At 39.4% G+C, this 24,824-nt stretch overlaps 3 protein-coding genes and 1 pseudogene across 4 annotated transcripts in view; all 4 read right to left on the reverse strand.

Annotated features, from left to right (window-relative positions):
• Positions 1–24,824, reverse strand: part of LOC144645328 (uncharacterized) — a 49,224-nt gene that overhangs the window by 17,501 nt on the left and 6,899 nt on the right. The window contains exon 2 of one of the 2 annotated variants that reach the window (XM_078504869.1): positions 15,612–15,683. The exons of the other annotated variant lie outside the window; for it this stretch is intronic. The gene's annotated coding sequence lies outside the window, so the exon portion shown is untranslated. Of the gene's footprint in view, positions 1–15,611; positions 15,684–24,824 lie in introns of those variants that run through there. 2 annotated transcript variants of the gene reach the window in all.
• LOC144645686 (uncharacterized) lies at positions 8,046–10,065 on the reverse strand. The gene has a single exon (XM_078505241.1). The coding sequence runs from the start codon at positions 9,706–9,708 to the stop codon at positions 8,656–8,658; it is 1,053 nt and encodes a 350-aa protein (XP_078361367.1). The 5' UTR covers positions 9,709–10,065; the 3' UTR covers positions 8,046–8,655.
• On the reverse strand, positions 15,968–23,325 carry LOC144645413 (uncharacterized). The gene is made up of 2 exons (XM_078504989.1): positions 23,285–23,325; positions 15,968–17,320 (listed from the first exon to the last, which is right to left on the reverse strand). The coding sequence occupies exon 2, from the start codon at positions 17,282–17,284 to the stop codon at positions 16,214–16,216; it is 1,071 nt and encodes a 356-aa protein (XP_078361115.1). The 5' UTR covers positions 17,285–17,320; positions 23,285–23,325; the 3' UTR covers positions 15,968–16,213.
• Positions 21,474–23,788, reverse strand: LOC144645868 (uncharacterized; annotated as a pseudogene).

Below are 24,824 nucleotides of genomic sequence, written 5' to 3' on the forward strand. Positions count from 1 at the left end.
GCCTGCCAATTATATTCATTTGGGCGTCGCTAATTACGTAAATGTGGCAGTTCAAATTACCTGAGCCGCTTGCTTTCCTCTCTAGCTCAAGCTGGACACCGTCTTTTGAGTTCGCAAGGCGCGTGCCACTTCCATGCATCAAGTGGTCAGCCATGGAACGCAGATCGATAAGAAGGCCAAACTTGTCTTCTGTGCAAAACTTTTGCAGAGTCATGTGCTGCGTTTTATTTTTTTCTTTCATGTAGAATCTTTTAACTTCTCCCCAAATGTCCATTCCTTCGATGCCGTTGTTGTACAGCATGTTTGGCTAGCCGTTGACAGTGATGCTTACTTTGGTAAGGTCCGGGTTAATGTACTTTTCCGAGCTCCTTGCACCTTTGTTATATTGATCAATACATAGGAGCAAAATACCTTTCATGGACCTCCTCTGCGGGTTGACCCTTAGATTCAGACGTGTGTCGGAGCCTTTTGCAAAAGTCACCACTTTATACCGCTGGATGTGGTCGTAAGCGAACTCTTTGCCGCCCGAATAAGCGCTGAACGCTTCATCTGCAATTGCCTTGCTTCTTATCATCTCGTTCTCCAGCTGGATGTTTGTCAACTTTTATTTCAGTTTTGTTGTATCTGAGCCTCTAACCACATGTTCGGCTGCCGCGAGCTTCAGTTCGAACACAAGTTCATTGAATAGAGCCTGAGGATAAAATGCCCCATGGTCAGTTAAAATCTGGTGATCCAGACGGATGCGGTATTTATTACCATATAGCTCATTCAGCTTTTTTTCTGCTTCGACTCCTGAAGTTTTCTTATCGCCAGCATTTGAGCGAATTTTGTTAAGGTCCTCGCTCTGAATGCCCTCTGGCACCCTGTCGTCGCGCTCCTCCTGCGAAAGGAAAAAATCCTCAAATATTTTGTAGATGTCATAGCCCACCGTGTCCTGCACGACGGTGCCTTCGTACTTTACAACAAACTTGTCGACCAGAGCTCGGCTGACGTTGTCAACCAGAAAGTTGTTGGCATGGCCTCCGCTCAAGTCGATGTTAAGCGCAGCGCCAGCGAGCCAGGCACAATGCCTGTTTTGTTCTTTGGACAACTGTGATTGGCTTCAGTGCGGTCAAAAGTGATTCGTTTTACAGCTCGCTCGGCTTTCAGTGCACCGAGTATTTTCTTTGTGCGTCCCGGTCGAAGGTTTTCTTGAACAGCAGCCATCTCTCGATTGGTTTTATTGTTAAATTGAAAAGTTTAATTTGAAAATATATATAAATTAAGCGATGGCAACAGGTGGTGGTGATTTTGGATTCGAGGACCCTGATTTGGACCAAGATCTTGACCACAACAGTGATAACGATGATGAAGAGGAACAAGAGGTCGACACAACCCGACCATTTCAGCCCGGGAGGGCATCCACACCCTACCATGGGGGTGAAGAAATTCAAATGCAAACGATGCAGCACGAACAGAGCGGGCTGCCAGACACATCCTACGTTAAAACACCTTTGTTGGGAAGCCCTTTATTCATCAAGATGACAAACCGGCAATGATTGACAGAGCTAAAGATTTTATCAAAAGAAAATTCCCCAAAGTGAACTTCGCAAAAATAGGCCCAATCGGTTTCAGCAAAAAGCCTGGCAATGATACAACAATCGTTTCATTTGGTGCAAAAGGTGGTGAGACAGAAATTTTAAAAAAAGATGGTAGTGGTCTTCTCAAAAAATTCACAGACAAGTTTAAAGCCTCCCTTGGGCCAGAAGCAGAATCTCTGATTGCTCAAGACAATGAAGAAATACGAGAAACCAGACAAAGCTTAAGAGAAGCTGAAATTCAACTACAACAGGCAGAAAGAATTGGCACGCAAAAAGAAAAAGCCGCCCAAGAAGTGCGAGATCTGAGAATAAGAATCGAGCGAGCTCAAGCCAAGATTGATCAACTTGGGTCAAATGTTGAAAGTGAATCAGAATTACGCGAGCTGCAACAACGAATAAAAAAATATAAAACGGATTTTGAAAACGCAAAAAAAGAAGTTGCTGCTCTTGAAAAACAAGCAAAGCAGAAGGCAAAAGAACAAACACGAGTCGGCCAACTAAGGGCAAGCCTCGCTGCCAAAGAGAGCAAAAGAAACACTTTGCAAGAAAGGCTCAACGACACAAGAGCTTTGGATGATCTAAAAGAGAAAGAAGCCGAGCTGAAGCAACAAAACGAGGAAGATCAAGCTGTTATAGAGGATGAGAATGCCTCCCCCACTGACAAACAAGCCGCGGAAGAAAGAGTTGCGGAAAGAACCGAGGAACTTGGACGCTTGCAAACGCAGATTGCCGAAAGAGAAAGGGCGCTTCCACTTCGTGAGAGGATCAAAGAGATGTCAAAAAAAATGGCGTGACAGTTACAGCGATCTTTCTTGCTGCTGGTGTCACGATTGGTGCTGTAATTGGTGCCATTACAAACTCTTTGAAGGCCACCGGCAAAGCTTTGGGGAAAGGCTTAAGTGATGTTGGCTCAAAGGTTGCGTCAGCTCTGCCCGGTCTTATTGGCTCGATTGTTAGCTTTCTTTTCAAAACCGCTGGTCAAGCCATCGGTTTTCTTGCTGAACACACCTGGCTGCTTATCCTTGCTGCGGTTGCTTTTCTTGTTGAAAAATACATCAAAAAGAAACGTTAACGCATAAGGGCGTAGAGAAAAGCTGCAGCTCCAACCGCGCCAACAGCGACAGTTGCTTTGTTTATTTCGTGTGTATCATTGACTTCGACCTTTGTCGCTTTAGCGCTTTGCGCGTCTTTGCCAGCTGGTGTTTCAGCAGCGCTTGCGGCACTGGTGCCTGAGTTTTTTTTTGCTGTGGCGCTCTTGTGTATAGGATTTGAAGGGTGGCTGTTTGGTGGGTTGATTTTTGATGGTCCTCCGGCCATAAGTTTAAGAGCTGGTTTTTTTGTGGAGGTATTAACACCATTATTTACTCCAACTTTCATTCCTCCTACAGCCTGCTTAAGCTGGTTGTTGTAACCAACAACGCTTTCTGTATTTATTACCATCCTGGCGGGCATAAGCCAGGCACCTGGACAGACGGCGAGGTTAAGCCGAACCTTGGCCTGATCGATGGCAAGTTGGTACCTTTGGACCGACTTTGCCAGATCAGGTTGCCTTATAGCGTCTTCAACCAACACGAGGAACTCACTTTGCGTTTCTTTGCACGGCCGCCTGTGCCAAGTATGCTACTTCGAACGTTGACCTGCGAACCCAAAATACAGTAGACAAAAGCCTCTATCGACTGGTTTACTCTCGACAAACCTGCGTGGGTCAACCCTCCCACGGCGTTAGGACAAAACCAGTCTGCCTGTGCATATGCAGCGTCGTCTGGCTCGATGTATTGAATCAAGTTACCCTTTATTGCAGCTCCCCCTTCATCCGAAAATTTATCGTAATCGGGGTATTTTGCTCCAGTTTTTTTTGGTCCAATATTTGATATCCAGATATAAACGTCACCCAGTCCGTGGTTCGCGCCTCTTGTGAAACGGAAATCGCTTGACGGGTCGACATCGAACTCAGCGCATATTCTTTTATACGAAGCCACGTCGTACTTGTTGTCGAACTGGCTAAACGTTGGGTCGCCAGGCAAGGCGCTTACGCTCTGAATTCCACCCATCTGAAACAATATTCGCCTTATTGTGAAATAAACGTGAAAAAGGTAAAAATTACGCACAACCGGAGGCAAGCTGAGAGCTGAGTGCTCTTCATCGAAAATCTCTCGACTGATCCCACAGCCTGTTGTCGCGCACCAGACAGCAAAGTTAAGTTGCTGAGGCCAGTAGGACATATTAGGGCTAGCAAGCCACCTTTTTGACTCTTTTCCTGATGTATGCTTCAGTTTTGTTTTTTGAAAAATCTCTCTTAATTTCGTTGTGAAATATTGGTCTGGTGTGACGAAGATGTTAATTTTACTGTTAAATATTTTTTTCAAACTCGGTGCGGCTTTGTGAAATCCAACCGCGGGAATTGGCAAAGATGAGCCTTTTGCGCCGCTTGGTGACAGCTGTTGTGGAAAACCGCCTGAAATTTGATTCACCCCCAGTGCTTTTTTCATCTCTGGGCTCCAATATTTGCTGTCAGAGCCAAAAACATTTATCAAATGGCCTTGCCCTGCCTTAAAATAAATGTCTGCCGTTGCTGTATGGTTGTACGCGAACTCAACCTGTGCAACAAATTTTGTTCGGTCAGCGTTCGGATATTTCGCAAGAAAAGGTTTCCATGCCTTGTCTTTTGCCGCTTGAGAAATTTTAGTTGCTTCTGGGGTTTTCATCCACTTCATAAAATCTCTTTCTTTGGAATCAAGAAAAGTTGATTGAGAAATGTCATCAGCTCTCGGAATAGGCGGAGCCATTTTATATTTAAGATTTATTTTTCAAAAGATAATTATAAAGATGGTTGTGCTCACTGTCACCACAACAGAAAATCCTCACACTGTGAATTTCGATTATCCTATTCCAAAACCGAGCTATATCAGACTTCTGTCATCTCATATTCCTAACTCTTGGTTTAATCTAAAAGAGAACGGAAAAATCATTTTTATAAATGAAGATTAAAAGCCGATCGATGTGATCTTTCCGGCTGGTCATTACACTCTCAAAAGGTTGGCAAGTGAATAGAAAAATAATTTTTAAACATCGTATTGAATTGCCCACAGATATTAATACTCCACTTGGCCAGCTTGTAATCACAAATGCCCAGTTTAAAAAATTAATTGTTGATCCAAATATGTCTAATTTACTACTGCGAAACAATTACACTTCGCATTTAGGAACTATAACTTATATAAGAAGATTAAATTCTCCCACAACTTATTTCATTCATTGTGATTTAGTTGACAGAGAACAGAATCTCTTTAATGGTAAACCATCTTCTGTTTTAGCTTGTTTCGACATCCGAGGAAAGGCTTACGAAAACATAAATTACAAAAGTGAACAGCCCAATGTCTTGCGTGACGTTATGGCTGATGCACAAGTGACATCTCTGACTCTTTCGATTAGAGATGAGAATGGAAATCCATTCGATTTTAACGGCTCAAATCTTACATATGAGCTGGAATTGAATTAAATTAAATACAAAAATAACTTTTATGTATACGACCATGTCATCTGCTAATGTTCTCCCGAGTGCCCCTGCTTATGGTGTTAGCGAAGAAAACAGCGTAAAACAAACACTGTATCCCGCTTTGCCAAATCAACCAGAAAACTTTAGGTTAACAAAAATCAATCAAATTTGTTCAGAATTTGACAAAGAAGTTGCAAAATACCGAGCTGTTTTGAAAAAGTATAAAAAGGTGAAGTCTTTTTTTCATTATTCCGCAATTTCAATGGGTGGTTTGTCCAGTATTCTCTCTGCTTCCAGCCTTGGAACAGCGGTAACAGTCGTTGGTTTGCCGGTAAGCGTTCCTCTCGCAGCATGTGCTGCAATTACAGGCGTTTTGTCTGCCGCTTTCACTGGAGCGAGCAAAAAACTTGAACCAAAAATTATGAAAAATAATGAAATTACTTCTCTTGCTGTTGCCAAACGTGAAACTGTCAATAGACTTGTTTCTGCCGCTCTCATTGACAATAAAGTTGATGACAAAGAGTTTAAAATTATTTTGGATGAATATTCTCGTTACATGGCCCTCAAAGAGACTGTTCGCAGGCACCTTACAAAAAATTTAAGCCAAAAAAAGTCATCCCCACAGCCTGACATTGAGAAACTGAGAAAGCAAATTCGACAACAAGAATCAGATAGGTTAAAAAAAAGAATATCAGCCGAGTCGAAATCAGATTTGAGAAAATAGACACTGGATTTCATCTGAGTGTGCAAAAAAATAAAATTAACGCATGACACAAATCGTGACATTGTGTTACACACAGCGTGACATTGTGTGACACAGAGCGTGACAGTCACGCGTGACGTTGCGTGACAGGTCAAACGAAAGGGCAAAACCCTGGTCGGGGGGGGTGCTCGTTGGCTGTTTCTTGCCTAGCCCCGGCTAGGACTTTTTCCCCGCCGCTGACAAGGCGGCTGTCCCGCATTTTTACCTCTGCCGAGGTTTGAAATCCCGAGGGATTTCTGAGCACCCCCACGTTATCAGTAGGGCCGAGGCGGGTTCACCCAGGGGTATCTCCCACTGAAAGGAGTCCCCCTATACCCCGTAATTCACCATCCGCACAAGCCATTATAACAAAATTCAAGTGGTTGGCCATCCACTACCTCCCTTGACTTCACCAGAATTTGTGAACTAACAATAAGTTACGGCCGCGTTTACTTATATATAGTTCACTTTGTCACGTTTTTCACTTGTGGTACCCTTTCACCTATTTTGAGCAAGTACGCATGCGCTTTTGGGCATCAGGATGATGTCATCATTAATTAGACACTTGGTAAAGTTTGGTAAATAGGCTAAAATGATGGTGCTTTTCCACGCGATTTGCTTTATTTTAACCGAACTTTCAAAACCATTTTGGCAGAATGAGGTCAGACAGATAACATATCAAGTCGTGGAAGCAATGCTTGAAGCAGATAAAAAAATAAACAGGCCCGATTGAGTCCGATGTTTCGGGAAAGTTCTTTCGATCGATCGATAAACTTCTGTGATCAAATCCTGTTATTTCTCGATTAGTTCTCTTCGCTTCACTTCGCCAGCTTCTATGGGGGCACAAAAAATTACAGCGCGTTAACTGAGCGTATTTTTTTTGTAATATCTGTTCTGTTTCGTTTTTTATCGGCCCAAACACTAAATCCTGATGTGGCCGCCATGTTTTATTTCTGCTCGTCCAAGGGCCTGAGAACTAGAAATATGGTTTCCAGACTCTCTCTGAAAATGTCACGCAACTCACGTAAGTCGCTCGCGATTTTGCGTGCCGCTAGCAGGGCAACCATTTTCAGTCAAAAAAAAAAAGTTTTTGCACTTTGTCAGACAATGTTTTGCATGTTTTTAACACGTGTTGTTTGTCAAAAAGTTTGCAAGAAGCTTTTTGTCAACTGATTTAAACAATTTGATGGTTTCTTCTCTTATAAAAAAATCTTCTTTCTTTGTATTTTTCTGGTAATTAGAACGCATGATGTATTGTTCTTTTGTGTTGTTTGAGATTTTTTTTGGGAATGTTGATATGATTGATTTCCTTCCTTTTCCCATTTTATCTTTATTGGGCATTTGTTCAATAGGAATTATTTCTGACACAGCAAGGCAGCTTGATTTTTTTGAGCGCTCAAGCCGCAGAGATTTTGGGTGCCGCTCGCGATTTTTGTACACACATATACGGTGGGGGTTTTGGACACTAATCGAGACAAGGAGCGAGGCGAGCCTGGGCGAGCCGAGCGAGTTGTCTCGATTTGTGCCAAAACCCCCACCGTATATGTGTGTATATATGATACAATTAAAGGTCATCTAGACAACGCAATTTAATAGTAGAGGATCTAAATGAAGAGGTACACCCCTCCCACTCCCTCCCCGTTTCCTACTTCTTGAAACAGAAGGTGCAATTTAACTTCAGCCGTTGCTAATATCGCACAAGAAAAAAGGCTATATATGTCTTCCTAGACACACCTCCTACTTCCCCCCTCCCAAACCCCTCCCACTTCTTGGAACAGAAATGACGCGGTTTGACTCCAGCCCTTTCCAATTTTTCAACAGGAAAATGTCTACAGTACGTTTACCTCGACGTGCACTTCCCCCGGATAAGCTTCCTCTGGATTCTCCACTGACAGTCTCTACTATCATCAAGCGTGAATTTAAAAAAGCAGATAATCACAGATTTTTTCGCCTCACGTTTACTTTTGCCGTGGTCTTTACATAGGTGCAGTAAATGTTGTTCTTTTCTTTCATGTTCTTTTGATACACTTGACGTGCATGATGTCGAAGGATCTTTATATTGTTTTGAGACCGTTTTGTTTCAATCTTCAACAAACCGTTTATCATCTGCTTTTATTTCAACTCACCTGTCGGTGCTGTACAAACAAATCACGCCAGACAACCTGATGAGTTAAAAATATCAAGCGAGAGAAAAGTATAATTAAAACCGTTCTCTTGAATGCACCTATGATTAGAGAAATTGAACACTGGTTTGTCCTACTAGCTATACTGCTATTTGGTTCTATCTTCCGTAAAGCGAACATAACGACTGCAAGCAAGCAAATGCTGAGATACAAAGATCGACATAATGCTAATGTTGTAAATAATAAAGATGGTAAATTTTAAGCTCGGTAATAACAATGCTCATGTTGTGACTGGCGGTCTGAGGAAGACAAGCGTTCCTCGGAATGGAAACCCAATGTCAGCAACATGCATGCTTTACACTAGCGTAATAAAATAAAACTCCTAACCTTCATCATTGCCTAACTATTTTCCTTTTTGATGACTAGAAAATCTCTTCTTTTAAATATTATCATGGATTTGTCATGCTTCATTGTCCTTTATGATTAAAATCGAACTTGTCTCATGCCAAATATATAGGGCATGAAAACGAAAGACCTAATAAACTAAAGCCCTTAACTGATAGCTTATTATAAACGCATTGGTCCTTCAAATGCATCTCAGGAAATGTTGCCACAAACTTAAGTTTCTAAATTCAATTATCTGAAAATCATCGTTTTCTTTCACTCAATGTTCTTTACCAATGTTTTAAAACCTGAAAAGAGACTATCTTGATCCTAAACATGATTTGACGAGATTTCAGGATTCTGTTGCTGAAAAGTGAAATCATCCATCGTCCTTGCTTCAGTGGCTTCGGACGCGACTTGATTTCCCCGGCAGGTGAGCACAATTTTTAACGACCTCCGGTATTTTGTCAGTCTCCACGCGTAGATGAACGCATCCAATGCCACCTTAAAGTACATCATCTCGTCTGCGATAGTGATCGCAGCGAACAAGTCAAGCCTCTCTTGAAGAGTTTTTTGTTTCGTGTAGAAGCGGATATGTACTGTAATGATATGAGGAAGGGAGCACACGATGAGAATTCCTGACAATAGCAAGGTTACAATCGTAAACTGCCTCTGGCTTATTCTGTTCGTTCGAGGCTTGCCTGAGTGTCCGCCAGTGTCTCGATTCTCGACACTTCGCATGCCTCCAAGACGGCGAGATTCTTTGGCAAATTGATGAAATGACTTCAAAAGCATGGCGGAGCTGAGGATAAGTAGAATCGTTATTAGTGTCGAGTGGAGGTGAAGATCTACTTTAAATAAGGTTTCTTTGGGGTCTACAACAAACTGCAGCAGAATGAACCCGGTAAAGTAGACCAACGACAAGCCAACACAAGCGAGGACCCTGCGTGTTGTCACGACTGAGCGATAGTGGTGCGGGTATGTTATGGCGATGAACTGCGTCAAAATAAGACCAAGAACCAGCAGAAACGATGAGTTAAGGCCCACATAAGACAACCATATTCCAACTTGGAGCAAACTGTGGTACGGCTCACCGAGTGTAGGGGACCATTTTACATACATTGCCACACGGTACATTACAAAGAACGGCTCAACAAACAGGCCCGTTGCTAGATCCACAAAGGCTAAAGCGACGATGAAATACGTAGCTGGTGTACGGAAGCATTTGAGAGGATCTTTGAATATAGTGAGCAGTAACAACACGTTACTGGTGATGGTTATTGGTGATAGAATCATCAGGCAGATGCCAGTAGCGAGCTGGGTGTGAAGGTATAATCTGCAATCTGCTGCCGAGCAAATAGACGGTAAAGTGCTGTTATTCATGGTTTGTTGGATCTTGCAAGTCTGTTACCATTTAGTCTTTCCACGTAAAATTCAATTTGTCAAGGCCGGAGAGAGCCAAACGGTTTTTCGGTTGTTGCGTTGTAGTTTGCAATGGCAAATCTTGAATTCGAAGAACTAAACCCTTTCACAACTGATTCGTAATTGCCTGTTGCAGTTGTGAATCAGTGTAAGCTTTGCTAAACCAAATCCTGAATTTCTACTGCGTTCCTGTCAACTAAAGTCTCCCAAAAGGATACCTGTAGCCGAAGAATAACATGCGAAAAGTGTGCAGCTTTCTGTGTAAATATGTTTATCAAATGAGAAGAACAGCGACGATCGATCCGGTATCGACAACTTAAAGACCGGACTGTAGTAGAGTCACTGCTGGAAACTTCACCGTCCTAGAAGAAGGTCGATCGAACTGTGCCTTTCCACTCCGATCTTTGTCTTTACAGAACTACCAGGTTTCTTGATAGATTTCCAATTCAAGCAATAGCTTGGATTCTCCGACTCAACTGAGCTTCGAGCTTTGAGGATCTATAATCAGTGTTCGAGATCCAGCCTGCAAGTTCAAATTCAACGACCGCTTGTTAACGTTTTTTCTTTGTAAACTCTTGGCGACGCTTTGTGGTGTAATTACAAGTCTCTGTCATCTAGAAGACGTTCTTCCGTTTCAGAACCGTTTTTAAATGCAACGTTTGATCACAAACAACGACATATGACAGGAAAATGACAAAGTTATCAGGAAATGCCCATGGCTGTCATTTACTGCTCGCAGGTGCTACGTCCTTTTAATGGAAAAACGTCTTGATTTTTCTGAAGTCTTCAATGCAAACTGTCAAATGAAATAAACTTTGTTGGCTTTCTTAATTACATTATAAAATTTAGGCCAGTCTGTCTTTACATTGTTCTATCTATATTTTCTCAAGGCAGTTTAAAATTCAATAATAAAGCAGAAACAGTCTTGTTAATTGTCAGCTTTCGTTATATAAAAAACCTTCCAATTTGTCAATTGTTTATTTAGTTTTTTTTAAATTTGGATTTTAAAAAGCAAGGATTGAAAAATATTGTTCTATCGTTGTTACCAGTTGGCGATTTTTACACTGATTCAAACGTTTTCGACAAGTTAAAAAAATCTTGATTGTAAATAATCTTGTTGAAATAATCTTCGAAGTTGTTCGACCGACCTGTCTGGAAAAATATGGTAGCAATGTAGCCTTAAGTAAGGGGACCACAGAAATAAATCAAAATTTATGTCCCGCTGCAAGCGTGTTAAATTGTACATCGAAATACTTCTATGTCCATCGATGGGACGGTGTACTGTCGCGGCTGTTGTCTGTTTTTGCCTTAAATCGTGTTTTAGCCTGTCCATCCCTGACATAGCCCCTTTAATTTTTTTCATAACATTTGTTTCAGTTTCCGATTGGCGTTTTGTGTTTACCCAGCCTTCATAATGTTCACACAGTGAACACCCGAAACAAGGAATTCAACACGTGTGAGGACTATACAAAATATTCTGCATGGTCATTGTGTGCTAGTTTCTTTTCTCAGGTGGGAGATGGGGTTAGGATACGGTCAAAGACCTGCCATTATTATTCTTGGCATGTATGTATGTATGTATGTATGTATGTATGTATGTATGTATGTATGTATGTATGTATGTATGTATGTATGTATGTATGTATGTATGTATGTATGTATGTATGTATGTATGTATGTATGTATGTATGTATGTATGTATGTATGTATGTATGTATGTATGTATGTATGTATGTATGTATGTATGTATGTATGTATGTATGTATGTATGTATGTATGTATGTATGTATGTATGTATGTATGTATGTATGTATGTATGTATGTATGTATGTATGTATGTATGTATGTATGTATGTATGTATGTATGTATGTATGTATGTATGTATGTATGTATGTATGTATGTATGTATGTATGTATGTATGTATGTATGTATGTATGTATGTATGTATGTATGTATGTATGTATGTATGTATGTATGTATGTATGTATGTATGTATGTATGTATGTATGTATGTATGTATGTATGTATGTATGTATGTATGTATGTATGTATGTATGTATGTATGTATGTATGTATGTATGTATGTATGTATGTATGTATGTATGTATGTATGTATGTATGTATGTATGTATGTATGTATGTATGTATGTATGTATGTATGTATGTATGTATGTATGTATGTATGTATGTATGTATGTATGTATGTATGTATGTATGTATGTATGTATGTATGTATGTATGTATGTATGTATGTATGTATGTATGTATGTATGTATGTATGTATGTATGTATGTATGTATGTATGTATGTATGTATGTATGTATGTATGTATGTATGTATGTATGTATGTATGTATGTATGTATGTATGTATGTATGTATGTATGTATGTATGTATGTATGTATGTATGTATGTATGTATGTATGTATGTATGTATGTATGTATGTATGTATGTATGTATGTATGTATGTATGTATGTATGTATGTATGTATGTATGTATGTATGTATGTATGTATGTATGTATGTATGTATGTATGTATGTATGTATGTATGTATGTATTTATGCATGTACGGTTGCCCCTTTGAGGCTAACTGGCCTTTACCCCATGCTTATGACTATACATCATGCTTATGACTATAAAACACGCATACAGCATTTGCTAAACAGAAAACAAGAAACCTTTTATTCAATAAGGATGAACCTCAAATACAGTATTTATTACTGATCAGGTCTCCGTGAATCTGTCTCGTCTTACAACTTACAATTATTTTATAATCTAGCTCTACATATTAGACTAAACACAGGTATTATATGTACTTTATTTACTGTCAGGCGATGTAGGTCACGTCACGCTTTTGCAACATGCGACACAATTCAAATATGGCATTTGTATCACCGAAGTGGAGAAGAAGCTGAAAGAACGCGATCACGTGAACCCTATCCAACACTACCTTATGTACCGTATTATAAAGAGCCTCGTCTACAATAATGGGCGCGATCCATTGGACCAAAATTTTCGGTTTGAATTTTCGAAATTTTCATCTGTCAAATGGAACGGTATTTTCCACTTGAATCGGCCAGGCTAGTTCCATTCCCGCAAACAGTAAAGAAAACTGAAGATATTACTCCCTCTTGATAAATTCTGAAGCCATCTATCCTTTCACTTAGCTCAAAAACGTAGCTCCACGCTTTTTTAAATGTAAAGAATGCGAAAAGTTTACACTGGAAACACATACGTCTGCTTTTATGACATCTACGGAAACATTTGGATGCACAAGATGTGCTCTTATCGCATTCGTTTAAGACAATTATACGTGGTGTGCACGTATTTTCGAACTGCTTACCAAAGCTTGCTAAGCACACGTGTTCCAATAACGCAGTTTATAAGCTGTCTGCCGCAAGAAGACAAGACGAACACTGATCAGTGTCGAGCAGCTGGAATGACCGCCATGTCGAATTTTGTCGATTTCCGGGTTGGGAAAAACTGGGCCCGAGCATAAATTGGCGAATGGAACAGGATTTTCCGAGAATTCCGATTTTCCGGAATTTGAGGACAACCTCCAGAAGTTGACCAAAATTTTCGAAACGAGTTTCCGGAAACTTTCTGTTCCATTTGATTTTGTACCGGAATTTCCGAAAAATTTGGTCCAATGGATCGCGCCCAATATTTGTAATTGTCAGTGTGACTAGTCTTGAATCATAGCTAATCAATTAATACATATAAACTCTTTAAGGGTTGATTCATTTACAATACTTTTTGACAGATCGACCTCGATCACAAAAGACATTAGTACAAAATTTATAAACACTTTATAGCAAGTCTAAATACAGTTAACCGAATGGTACTTAGCATATGTTATAAAGACACAGTTCCTAGTCAATAAACCTCCTACGGATCGGAAACCGTAAATATTTTTTGGGTAACCGAGTGACTCGTATCATTGTATGTCACAGGAAATCAATTCATTCACAATATCTAAATTCTAAATGTCTAAATGCATGCTTTGTGTTGTTACCACGATCTAAATTCAAATATCATTCAAATTCTATGTTCACAGTGTTAAAATAATAGAAAGATGTAAAACATGAAGTTACACTGAATTCTGCAATAAGTGCACCCAACCTATTTACACAAACTAAGGATCAAAAATTAATAAACTTTGAAACATTAAAGATCAGTGTTAAATACCAGATGCCTTAATCTAGAAAATACTCCAGCATGTGGCCTCATTTAATGATATGGGATGTTACTTCAAAGTCAGTAAAGGCTGAACAAAGAGAAAGAACCTAATCGCAATATTTAACGTCTCCACTTTTGAAAGTCTGAGAAAATTGTTGTTATTAATAGCTTGCATCATTTAAAGGATATCCTTGTTACAGGTGCTATACTTAAAGGAAACATTCCAAAGGGGTGTCTGGAAAACCCGAATAGCGAATAGCGAATAGTCGCGAATAGCGAATAGTCGCGAATAGTCGCGAATAGTGACGAATAGTGACGAATAGTCGCGAATAGTGACGAATATTGACGAATGGTCGCGAATAGTGACGAATTAGAGGCATGTTGTTCCCAGTACCTCGCAACAAGGTGAGATTTTCCGGCTAAAATGGACGTTTGGTAGGAGAGAAGTTATAAATGATTAATGGAATTTCTTATGTTTTATATCGTTGAAAAAGTGTCTTCATTAGCTTATTATTGTGTTTTTTGTTTTCTTGCCGGTGATCGACAGCTCCAGGCAGAGTCCAAAAAAGAAAGGGGAATAAAATTAATGCAAACAAGTGTTGCGTGACGAGCCTGAACAACGGCTGCGAATAAGACTGGCTTTGGCGTTGTTGTTTTTTATAACACATCATCTATTGTCTTTTCACATCGATAAACTAATTACAGAACACTTTTTTCTCATTTGTATTTTATTGTTTTGCTGATAGAACGTCCCTCGGATCGCGATTCATGAGAGCGAAATGTGAGTAAATACAGTTTCTGGTTGGTCGGCATTGAGATATAGGCTTAATAGATCAATAAAAGTGCATATATTTACATCTTGACTTGCACTCTCTTTTAGAGTGAGCGGGCAAGCATATGATATATAATTTGCTTCAACGTCTAGATTGCTCTGTGCGTGTGGCGGTAAATTTTGTAGAAACCTGTAGGCTTATTCACAGCGACTATTTACGGCTTTTTGTCACTATCGCGACTATTCAACGACTATTCGTCACTATTCGTCACTATTCGCGACTATTCGTGACTATTTGTAACTATTCGTGACTATTCGTCACCATTCGCGACTATTCGTCACTATTCGCGACTATTCGCGACTATTCGTACTATTCGCTATTCGCGACTATTCGCTATTCGCTATTCGGGTTTTCCAGACACCCCATTCCAAAGCCTGTTATTATAGCCTGTCATTATACTATAGTGTTGATCCTGCTTTGAGAATTATAAAAATCAGAGAATGTAGTTTGTATGCCTACTTTTTTACTTTTCTTTTTTCTATGACAACGCAACGGCAATTTAAGGTGAATATACACTGTAGCTTTGTTGTCACAGTACATTGTGACTTGTCTTATAATTGGCAATCGATTAATACACATCGTTGTTACACTATTGGATAAAAGTCTCGATGCATTGTTAAATCATCCCTAAGTCTGACTTTACCCTGTTAATAAAATAATGTCGTGTTCGCTAAGGAAGCATACTCTTATTTAGCTGATTTGCTACACAACTGCAATGTTTCGCGACGATTTCTATTTCTATTTCTTTATGCAAAGTTACATCTAAGGGAACGTTAACTAAACCACTACAGATATGAAAGAAATCCACATCATTAGTTCAAACACTGTACTCAAATCATTTCTTAAATATGAAATGACTAACTATTAAATGAAAACAATCAAAATTGTAACGAACGACAGACTGAGCTTTGATTTTTACCCTATTCAAACTTCATTTCATTAAACAAATTAAGGAAAATAACTGGTCAAAATTTGCCTTACATTACGTTACCTTAGTAACGCGTTGTTATGCACCCTTCTGTGTCAGAAACATTTTGGCCACGAGACTGCATAACTTCATAGTATACTTCCAAAATCTGGAATTGAATCAATGGTAATCTGCGTGATAGCCTGCGTTGCCGACGAACAAAACCCCGGTTATATAGCCGGGGTTTTGTTCGTCTGCAACGCAGGCTATCTGCGTGACAGGCATTTTAGATATTGAAAGTTTAAAATTTGCTCACAGTAAATAATCAAAGGGCGTTAAAAACTATGTGCATAGAAACGAGAACAATCAGATAACGATCCACTCTTCTTTACCGCCGGAACAGGCTTTTGAAATTGATAATCACGCAATGACTCATGTCACGGAAAAGGTTTTGCGTGACTGAAGATCTATTCACGGAAAGAAGCTGTTGTTATTTAATATTAGTGAACCTTTTGCAAAATGCCTGCCACGAAAACAGTTAGCTCACTTTTCTGACAGTCCCTCAAACAAAGTCTCTCGTGGCTTATTAAGCTTGCGAATGATATGCATCGAGGAACTGAGACTAAGAGTCAAAGTGAGACCAATAGCCACCGTGCGAAGAGCAGTAAGCTTAAGGTTGATAAGCGAGCCTTCAGAATTTAGCATAAAATAAAACACGGCCACTATGTCACTTTCAACATAAGCACAGATCATACATACACTGATGTAGAACACATACCTTGTGACAAATTTGTGCTTGTTTAGGATGATAATAAAAAGCAGATTGCAGATTGTGCAGATTGAGTTGTATGTTGTAAAATAAATAATTTTGGCTAGCGTTAAAGCAGAAACATCATCAAAGGAACAATATGGAACAACTACACCTAAAATAAACAAATACATGTTTGATGCAAACCAGTCACTTCGAATCAGTTTTGAAAAGTTGGTTGGCACGGTCCACGTGGCTTTACAGGCAAACCGACTGTACAGAAACAGACAATATATTTGAAGGGGTGGCCACCATAGAGGAAGGACCTTTTGCCCTGAGTAAAATATAGTACAAACAACACTGTCAATATTGTCACATTTAAAAAGGCCAAACGAGAAAGATTTTTGTCTAACGTCCTCGTTTTCATCGAATCGAAAAAAAGACCATCCTCCGCTGGATATACCTACCGGGAGAGCTGCTACGATGAGAATCACGTAACCACAACAAACAGCAATTTTGCTAAACATTTTCGCCAAGAAAGTTATGATACGTCTAATGGCTTGGCATCCAGTGTGTCCCGTCGTCGTCCGATTGGCATGAGGATCGTTCACAACAATGATAAGCGGCTGTTCTTCGTCTCCAGTTTCCTCATGTTCGCTTTCTTGATCATCATTTCCAGGAGTTTCCTCAACTACTGCGTGTAGGCCTGTTTCACCAACAGTCTCCTCGTCTTCAGTAACGCATTCTTCATGAACTTGTCGACCGCCAGACATGCAACAGAATTTCCTTGTTCTTCTAAGCCATTCGAGTGTAATCACTGGACCCAAGAGGAACCAATAGTAAAGTCTCTCTAAGTACTTTTGCATCCCCTTTAGGTCATCTGTGTTTTGTGATACGCTGATCTCAACATTTCTTCGGTCTGCATCTATGAGAATGTGATCATCAGCTCTAGGATCGAAATATGTCGTACTGCCATTTGGATAAACCTCAAAACATTTATCATCCAATTGTAAAACCGGAATCAGAAGTTTGTCTTGACTGTCATTCTGCGTTCCGTTATAACTACTGGGTCCCTGGGTGGGTAGGAGAGGGTCAGCTGAGTCAGTAATTAAATATATCACAACAGAATATCCTGCGCCTTGTGCGTTCACCGCCAAATCTTGTAATGGGCACTCGGCTTCGTTAGCAATTGTGATGAGAGCGATTTTGTTGACTTGGATGTTTGACTTGCTCACATGAACTGGCGGTTGGCACGCATCGGAGAGGTTTGAAAATACAGCCAGACCACGTAAACGAAGTTCTGGCTTTTCCAATGTTGATGATGCTCGAATTAACGATTCCAGTGAAGGTGTTTTAAGTGGCAAGATCGACGACCCAGACATGTCGTTTAAATATCGGCAATAGACTTCCGGGTTTGAAAACGTTAGTTCAATTTGGTTTCCATCATCGTGAGCCTGATTGTCATAATAAACTCCGAAATCCCCGAAGCGTAATGATACATACACTATAACAAGGGAAATAGTGAAAAAGGAAACACAAATGCTTATCTTGATGCATTTTTGCGACATATTTGAGTACCCAGGGAAACTGAAAAGCCTGAAATCGAGAGAGCGTTGACGGATGTAATCTCCCCAACTCGAGCCCTTTACAGTTAACCTCCACAGCGGTCAAACGTCTGGCGCATGCGCAGGTCCCGCCAAAACTGTTCCTGAAAACTTTCGCTTGTGCGTCACTGAGATCCGTCACTGATAGGTTACAGGTTAATACGCCGCTTATGCATTGCATATTTGATAATCAGTTATCCATAAATGTTCTTTAAACGTCAAACCGCTGTGTGGCATGGGTTCAAACACACAACGAATGAGGCAAAAATAAAATAAAACGTTGAAACAATTATAGAATATATTTGCTCGATATTTCGGTTTCCAAAACCGTAGAAGGTTTGTTTTGCAAACCAAAATATCAGGCAAATATATTCTATAATTTTTAATAATAATAATAATAATAATAATAATAATAATAATAATAATAATAATAATTTATGAACTTTTATTGCGCAAGTATCAATCAAGGATTTTCACTTGCGAATTGCAATATTTATAAAAAAAATTAAATTATTAAAAAGCCCTAAAATTAATAAAAATACTGAAATACATGATAAGTGCAAACTCCGATTAATTAATAAAAAATAAAAAATTAGCTTAAAATCGCCTTCTGAAACAAATGAGTCTTAAGATACTTTTTAAAACTATTTACAGATAAAATATTGCTAATAAAAATGGGAAGATCATTCCATAATTTTTGAGCAGCGATATAAAAAGATCTGTCACCCAGCGTAGTGGAAGTCTTACATGCAGGAAAGTTTAAAAGTATTCCATTATTTGACCTTAAGTTATATCCACCACTAGCATCCCTAACAGATATCAGTTCGGAAATGTAAGGCGGAGCGAGACCATGGATAGCCTTAAACGTTAACAATAAAATCTTAAAATCAATACGAAGAGAGACCCTGGGAACGAGGTTGAGTTTCTAGTTTTTCATTACCCATGCCACCCCTACCTCATTGCGTTCGCACTCTCTCGAACTTAGAGCAAATTTTGGTATGGATACACAACTCGATCGCGTTTAAGGATAAGAGGAATAAAAAGCGATCACGCGCTCGCAGTCTACAATCAAGCAACTTTTCCTATCCCCTTTTTAGTTCATTTGTCGCGAGCTCGCGCGAGTAACGCGCGAGTTGCGTGAAACGTCCCAGCATTCTTTGCAAGGACGGGCAGTTCTGCCATTTAAAATTTTGGAGGTTCATTGTTCTGTTGTATCCTTCATTTGTGAAAATAATTTTCTATTTATCACTGTGTATCTTTTCTGTATTGTATATTCGCTGATATCGTCACAAACAGCTTTAGTCCCAAAGGCTCTCTATTGTTCTGGCTATTGTTTTCGATAAACAAAGAACTGCATGCATAATAAATGTATGGGGCTGTGTAGAAATCTTGCCAAGGGCATTTTTTCCTATTTGAGTGCTTCCCAGTGCAACTAAGGGCGGTTAGCGTTCTTTGCCTGTTTGAAAATGCACCTTGCTGTCTATTGAGAGGGTAGGAGTGGGGTGTAGGAAGGGGATGGTGGTAAAGGTCATAGAAAGCTTGTACATTATAACCCTTCGATTAAGGTCATTATCCTGAAATAGAAATGAACATAGATTGTCAATTACTTGCTGGGAAGTATCAAGATGTAGCAATGTAGCTTTCGGTAACGGGACCATAGAAAGAGAATCAAAATTAATGTCTCATTACGAGCTTCTTAAATTGTACACCGAAATACTTCTATGTTCATCGATAGGACGGTGTACTGACCTGTTGTCTGTTTTTGCCTGTCCATCCCTGACACACCCCTTTATTTTTTTCATAACATTTGTCTCAGTTTCTGATTGACATTTTGTGTTTACCCAGCCTTCATAATGTTCACAAGGTGAAGCACCGAAACAAGGAATTCAACACGTGTGAGCAGGCAGACTCTATAGAAACGATTCTGCACGGTCATAGTGTGCTAGTTCCTTTCCTCAGGTGGGAGATGAAGCTAGTATACGGTCAAAGATCTTCCATTATAAATCTTGGCATGTATGTTTGCCCCTTTGAGGATAGCTGGGCTTTATACCATTTCCCTACATCATGCTTATAAATACAAACACTTAAAACACGATTTGTTAAGCAGAAAACAAGAAACCTTTATTTAGTCAAGATCAACCTCAAATACAGTATTTATTACTGATCAGGTCTCGGTGCATCTATCTCTCTTGCAACTAACAATTATTATTATATATTAAACTTTTCACTCGCGGCGTCTAAAATCTATATCATAAAGCAAAGAAAGAAGCCTAAGCCATGTTTTATTCTGTCATTAAATTGAACTCCGAGCATTTGAGAACACTCAGATTTTTAAAAATCTTCCGAAATTCGTCAAGAACGGTATATAATAAACTGAATAATACATGGTTGCTTGAATATATAAAAATTTATCTTCTCGTGTTCAAAACCGATATCTCACTCGTTCGCTGCGCTCACTTAAGAGCTATCGATTTGAACACTCGAAGATAAATTTCATATCTCCGCACAACCATGTATTTTCCTCTATATCTCTACACATAAGACTAAACACAGGTATTATAAGTGACAAAACTCAAATATGTCAATTTTATCACCAAAGTGAATAAGAAGCTGAATGAACGCGATCATGTGACCCGTGTCCAACACTGCCTTATATACCATATTATAAAGAACCTCGCATACTACAATATGAGTAGGTGACAGTGTGACTATTATCGTAAAAAATGTTGTGGTTAATCATCGTGGTAGAGTACAATATTAGTCTGACTATTTCTTGTAACATTGATAATCAATTAATACAATATATCTTTAAAGTTTGATTCGTATACAATATTTTTGTCAAAGTGTGACTTCGACCTCAATCACAAAAGACAAGTACTAAAATAAATCATGATCAATTAATAATCATTTTCACGCTATTTTAACCTCACTTGTTAAGTAAATAAGGAACATTAACTAATCAGACTTTCCCTTTGTTTTGCACCCTTCTATGTCAAAACCATTTTGACAATGAGAAAAGTCTCCCTACTTAACGGTATGTTAAATTTATAAAATTTAGAATTGAATCAATGGTAATCTGCGTGCCCGGGGGGGAGGGGGGTACTCGGGGTTTCAAGTGACAGGAATGATCGAACGATTTTGGTGGGTTTGAAATTTTCGATTCCTGGATTTTTTGGGCAGGAAAATTTGCCACGTATTTTTTGATTTGAGTAGGGGTGTTTTGGGGTATTCAAAACAATCTAAAGATTTGTGGTAGTGCCTTAGCTGCGTAGTTCTGCGAATAAAGTACAAACAAACGTGTTTTGCTGTTGATTTTTTTGATTTTTTTGGGGGGTTATGTTGGAAGTCCTAGGATTTTTTTGGGTCTTGATTTTTGCCCCTATTCGATCATTCCCGTCACTTAAAAACCCGAGTTCGCCCCCCCTCCCCCCCCCCCTCCCCGGGTCTGCGTGACAGATCTTGAAAGTTGAAATGTGCTCACGGTAAATAATATAGGAGCATTGAAGACTACGTCCGTTTATAAAACAAGAAGAATTAAATTAAAGGTAATCTGTGTGACAGGCATTTTACATCTTGAAAATTGAAAATTTAGTCACGGTTAATAATCATGGAGCGTCGAAAACTATGTGTGTAAAAACGAGAACAATCAGAGAAAAATCTTGAGTCTTCTTTACTACTGAACCGGGTTTTGAGACAGGAAATCACGCAATGGGTCATGTCACGGTAAAACGTCTTGCATGACTGATCTATTCATGGAAAGTAGATGTTGTTATTATTTAGTGACCTTTTTACAAAATGCCTGACACGAAAACAGTTAGCTCACTTTTCTGACAGTCCCTCAAATAAAGACTCTTGTGGCCTATTAACCCGTTGCCTACCAAGGACTCTGTTGTAAGCGATTTAAGTCACAGCGAATTAAAGCCAAGTGATTCTGAAGAGTCTGCACATAAAAGAAGAAGAAGGTGGAGAAGAAGAAGCCTCGATCGATCGAAAAAATTGAACCTCCAAATGCAAATGGTCAAGGAGTTCGCCAGGGAGCTGTACGAGTCGACCGTACAGTAAGAGAATGCGGAAAAGAGAGAATAATTCCTTTTAAATGCTAAATCTATAAGTACTTTGATATTTTATCTGAAAAGATACCATTGCTTAGCCAAATTTAGAATCTCATTAAAAATTCAATGTGGCCGTCGGTCGCTTAGTGCGTTTGGCTCTGGTAGGCAAGGGGTTAAGCTGGCGAATGATGTGCATCGAGGAACTCAGACTGAGAGTCAAAGTGAGACCAAAAGCCACTGTGCGAAGAGCAGTAAGTTTCAGGTTGATAAGCGAGCCTTCAGAGTTTAGCATAAAATAAAACACGGCCACTATGTCACTTTCAATATAAGCACAGATCATACATACACTAATGTAGAACACATACCTTGTAACAAATTTGTGCTTGTTTAGGGTGATAACAAAAAGCAGATTGCAGATTGTGCAGACCAAGTTGTATGTTGTAAAATAAATAAATTTATTGAAATTAGAAAGAACATCCAAGGAACAATATGGAACAACTACACCTAAAATGAACAAATACATGTTTGATGCAAACCAATCACTTCAAATCAGTTTTGAAAAGTTGGTTGGAACAGCCCATTTGGCTTTACAAGCAAACCGGCTGTACAGAAAAAAACAATACACTTGAAGGGGTTGCCACCATAGAGGAAAGACCCTTTGCCATAGAAAAATATAATACAAACAACCATACTGACAATATTGCTGTCACATTTTAAGAGGCCGTCCCAGAAAGATTTTTGTTGAACGTCCTCGTTTACATCGAACCGAAAAAAAGACCATCCTCCGCTGGATATACCTACCGGAAGAGCTGCTATGATGAGAATCACATAACCACAACCAACAGCAATTTTCCCAAAGATTTTCTTCAAAAAAGTTATGATACGTCTAACAGCTAGGCATCCTGTGTGTTCGGTCGTCGAACGATTGGTCCGATTGGCACGAGGATCGTTCACAACAATGATAAGCGGCTGTTCTTCGTCTCCAGTTTGCTCATGTTCGCTTTCTTGATCATCATTTCCCGGAGTTTCCTCGACTATGGCGTGCAGACTTGTTTCACCAACAGTCTCCTCGTCTTCAGTAACGCATTCTTCGTGAGCTTGTCGACCGTCAGACATGCAACAGAATTTCTTTGTCCTTCTAAACCAATAGAGTGTGATCAGCGGGCCCAAGAGAAACCATCCCCGTTAGGTCGTCTGTGTTTTGTGATACGCTGATCTCAACATTACTTCGGTCTGCATCTACGAGAATGTGATCATCAACTCTAGGATCGAACCAATCCCTCGTGCCATTTGGATAAACCTCAAAACAATCCTGAGCAGCTTGTAAAACCGGAATCAGAAGTTTGTCTTGACTGTCATTCTGTGTTCCGTAAGCAATGGTGATGAGAGCGATTTTGTAGACTTGGATGTTTGACTTGCTTACATCAACTGGCGGTTGGCACGCATCGGAGAGGTTTGAAAATACAGCCAGGCCACTTAAACGGAGTTCTGGGTTTTCCACTGTTGATGATGCTCGAATTAACGATTCCAGTGAAGGTGTTTTAAGCGGCAAGCTCGACGACCCAGAATTGTCGTTTAAAGAACAATGTACTTCCGGGTTTAAAAACCTTAGTTCAATTTGTTTTTTACGAGACCTTTCCCGTACTCGAATGTCACATACACTAGACCAAAGGAAAAAATGAAAAAGGAAACACAAATGCTTATCTTGATGCATATTTGCGACATATTTGTGCCACAGCAAGAAGAATTGCTAGGTTCGTCTTAGAAGCGAAAGTACCCAGGGAAACTGAAACCGAAAGAGCGGTCCCGTCCGGAAATACACACCCGTTGTTCCCAGTGTAAGCGCGGTCATCATTCCAACTGGGTGATATCAACAGACCACCTCTAGAACAATATTTAGATTTTCATCACGACTGGGGCGAATTCAATGAATAAATGAAGCATTAAAGCATATCTGAAAAATGTCTAGGTACGGGTGGTGACACGTGCCACAAAGTAGAAATGAATGTCATATATAAAATTATTGCGGGAGAACGATTTAATAAATGAAAGATCATTGAAGATCAGATTTATGTACGCAATTGGTTATTCAATGCATTAGTTTCATGGGTTTTGAAAATCGTAAATTACAGTCATATCTTGGTCTCTCTCTTAGCGCGTTTGGTTGAGAACGCCAATATTTTTAGTCGCCCACGTCTCGTTTAAAGTTTTACGTTAAAATAAAAAATAAAAAGCCGTAATAACACCGGCCAGGTCATGATGTGTCAGACGTATTATGTTTCAAGATAAATCCGAATGCAAAATTATGCCCACCGTTGTTTACTGCTTAATAATCAAGGTGGCAAAAGAAACATCAATGAAATGAAAAGTCTTTTGGTTATTTTTTTTTTATAAACAAACAACAATATAATATTTTGAAAACACTAGCGCTACTTCAAGTACTGCTTGTGACATTGGTCTCTGTCTCACAGTTGTTTCCTCTTGATGAGATAAAATGTCAATATCAGACACCATTGAAGGTTGTTTTCGGTGCCACTGCCAAACAGAGATTAAAAAAAATATCAAGCAAAAGAAAAGAACAGAACGACTTCTTGGACGCATCTTTTAAGACACAAATCGAGCACCGGCTGGTCGTACTAGCTATAGTCCTATTTGGTTCTCTCTTTCGTAAAGCGAACATAACGACTGCAAAGAAGTCTGGGCATAAAGTGTTGAGATATGAAGATCGACAAAATCCTAATGTTGTGACT

This window comes from Oculina patagonica, chromosome 3, assembly GCF_052425735.1.
Source record: "Oculina patagonica isolate OP01 chromosome 3, crgOcupat, whole genome shotgun sequence".
Classification (NCBI taxonomy): domain Eukaryota; kingdom Metazoa; phylum Cnidaria; class Anthozoa; order Scleractinia; family Oculinidae; genus Oculina; species Oculina patagonica.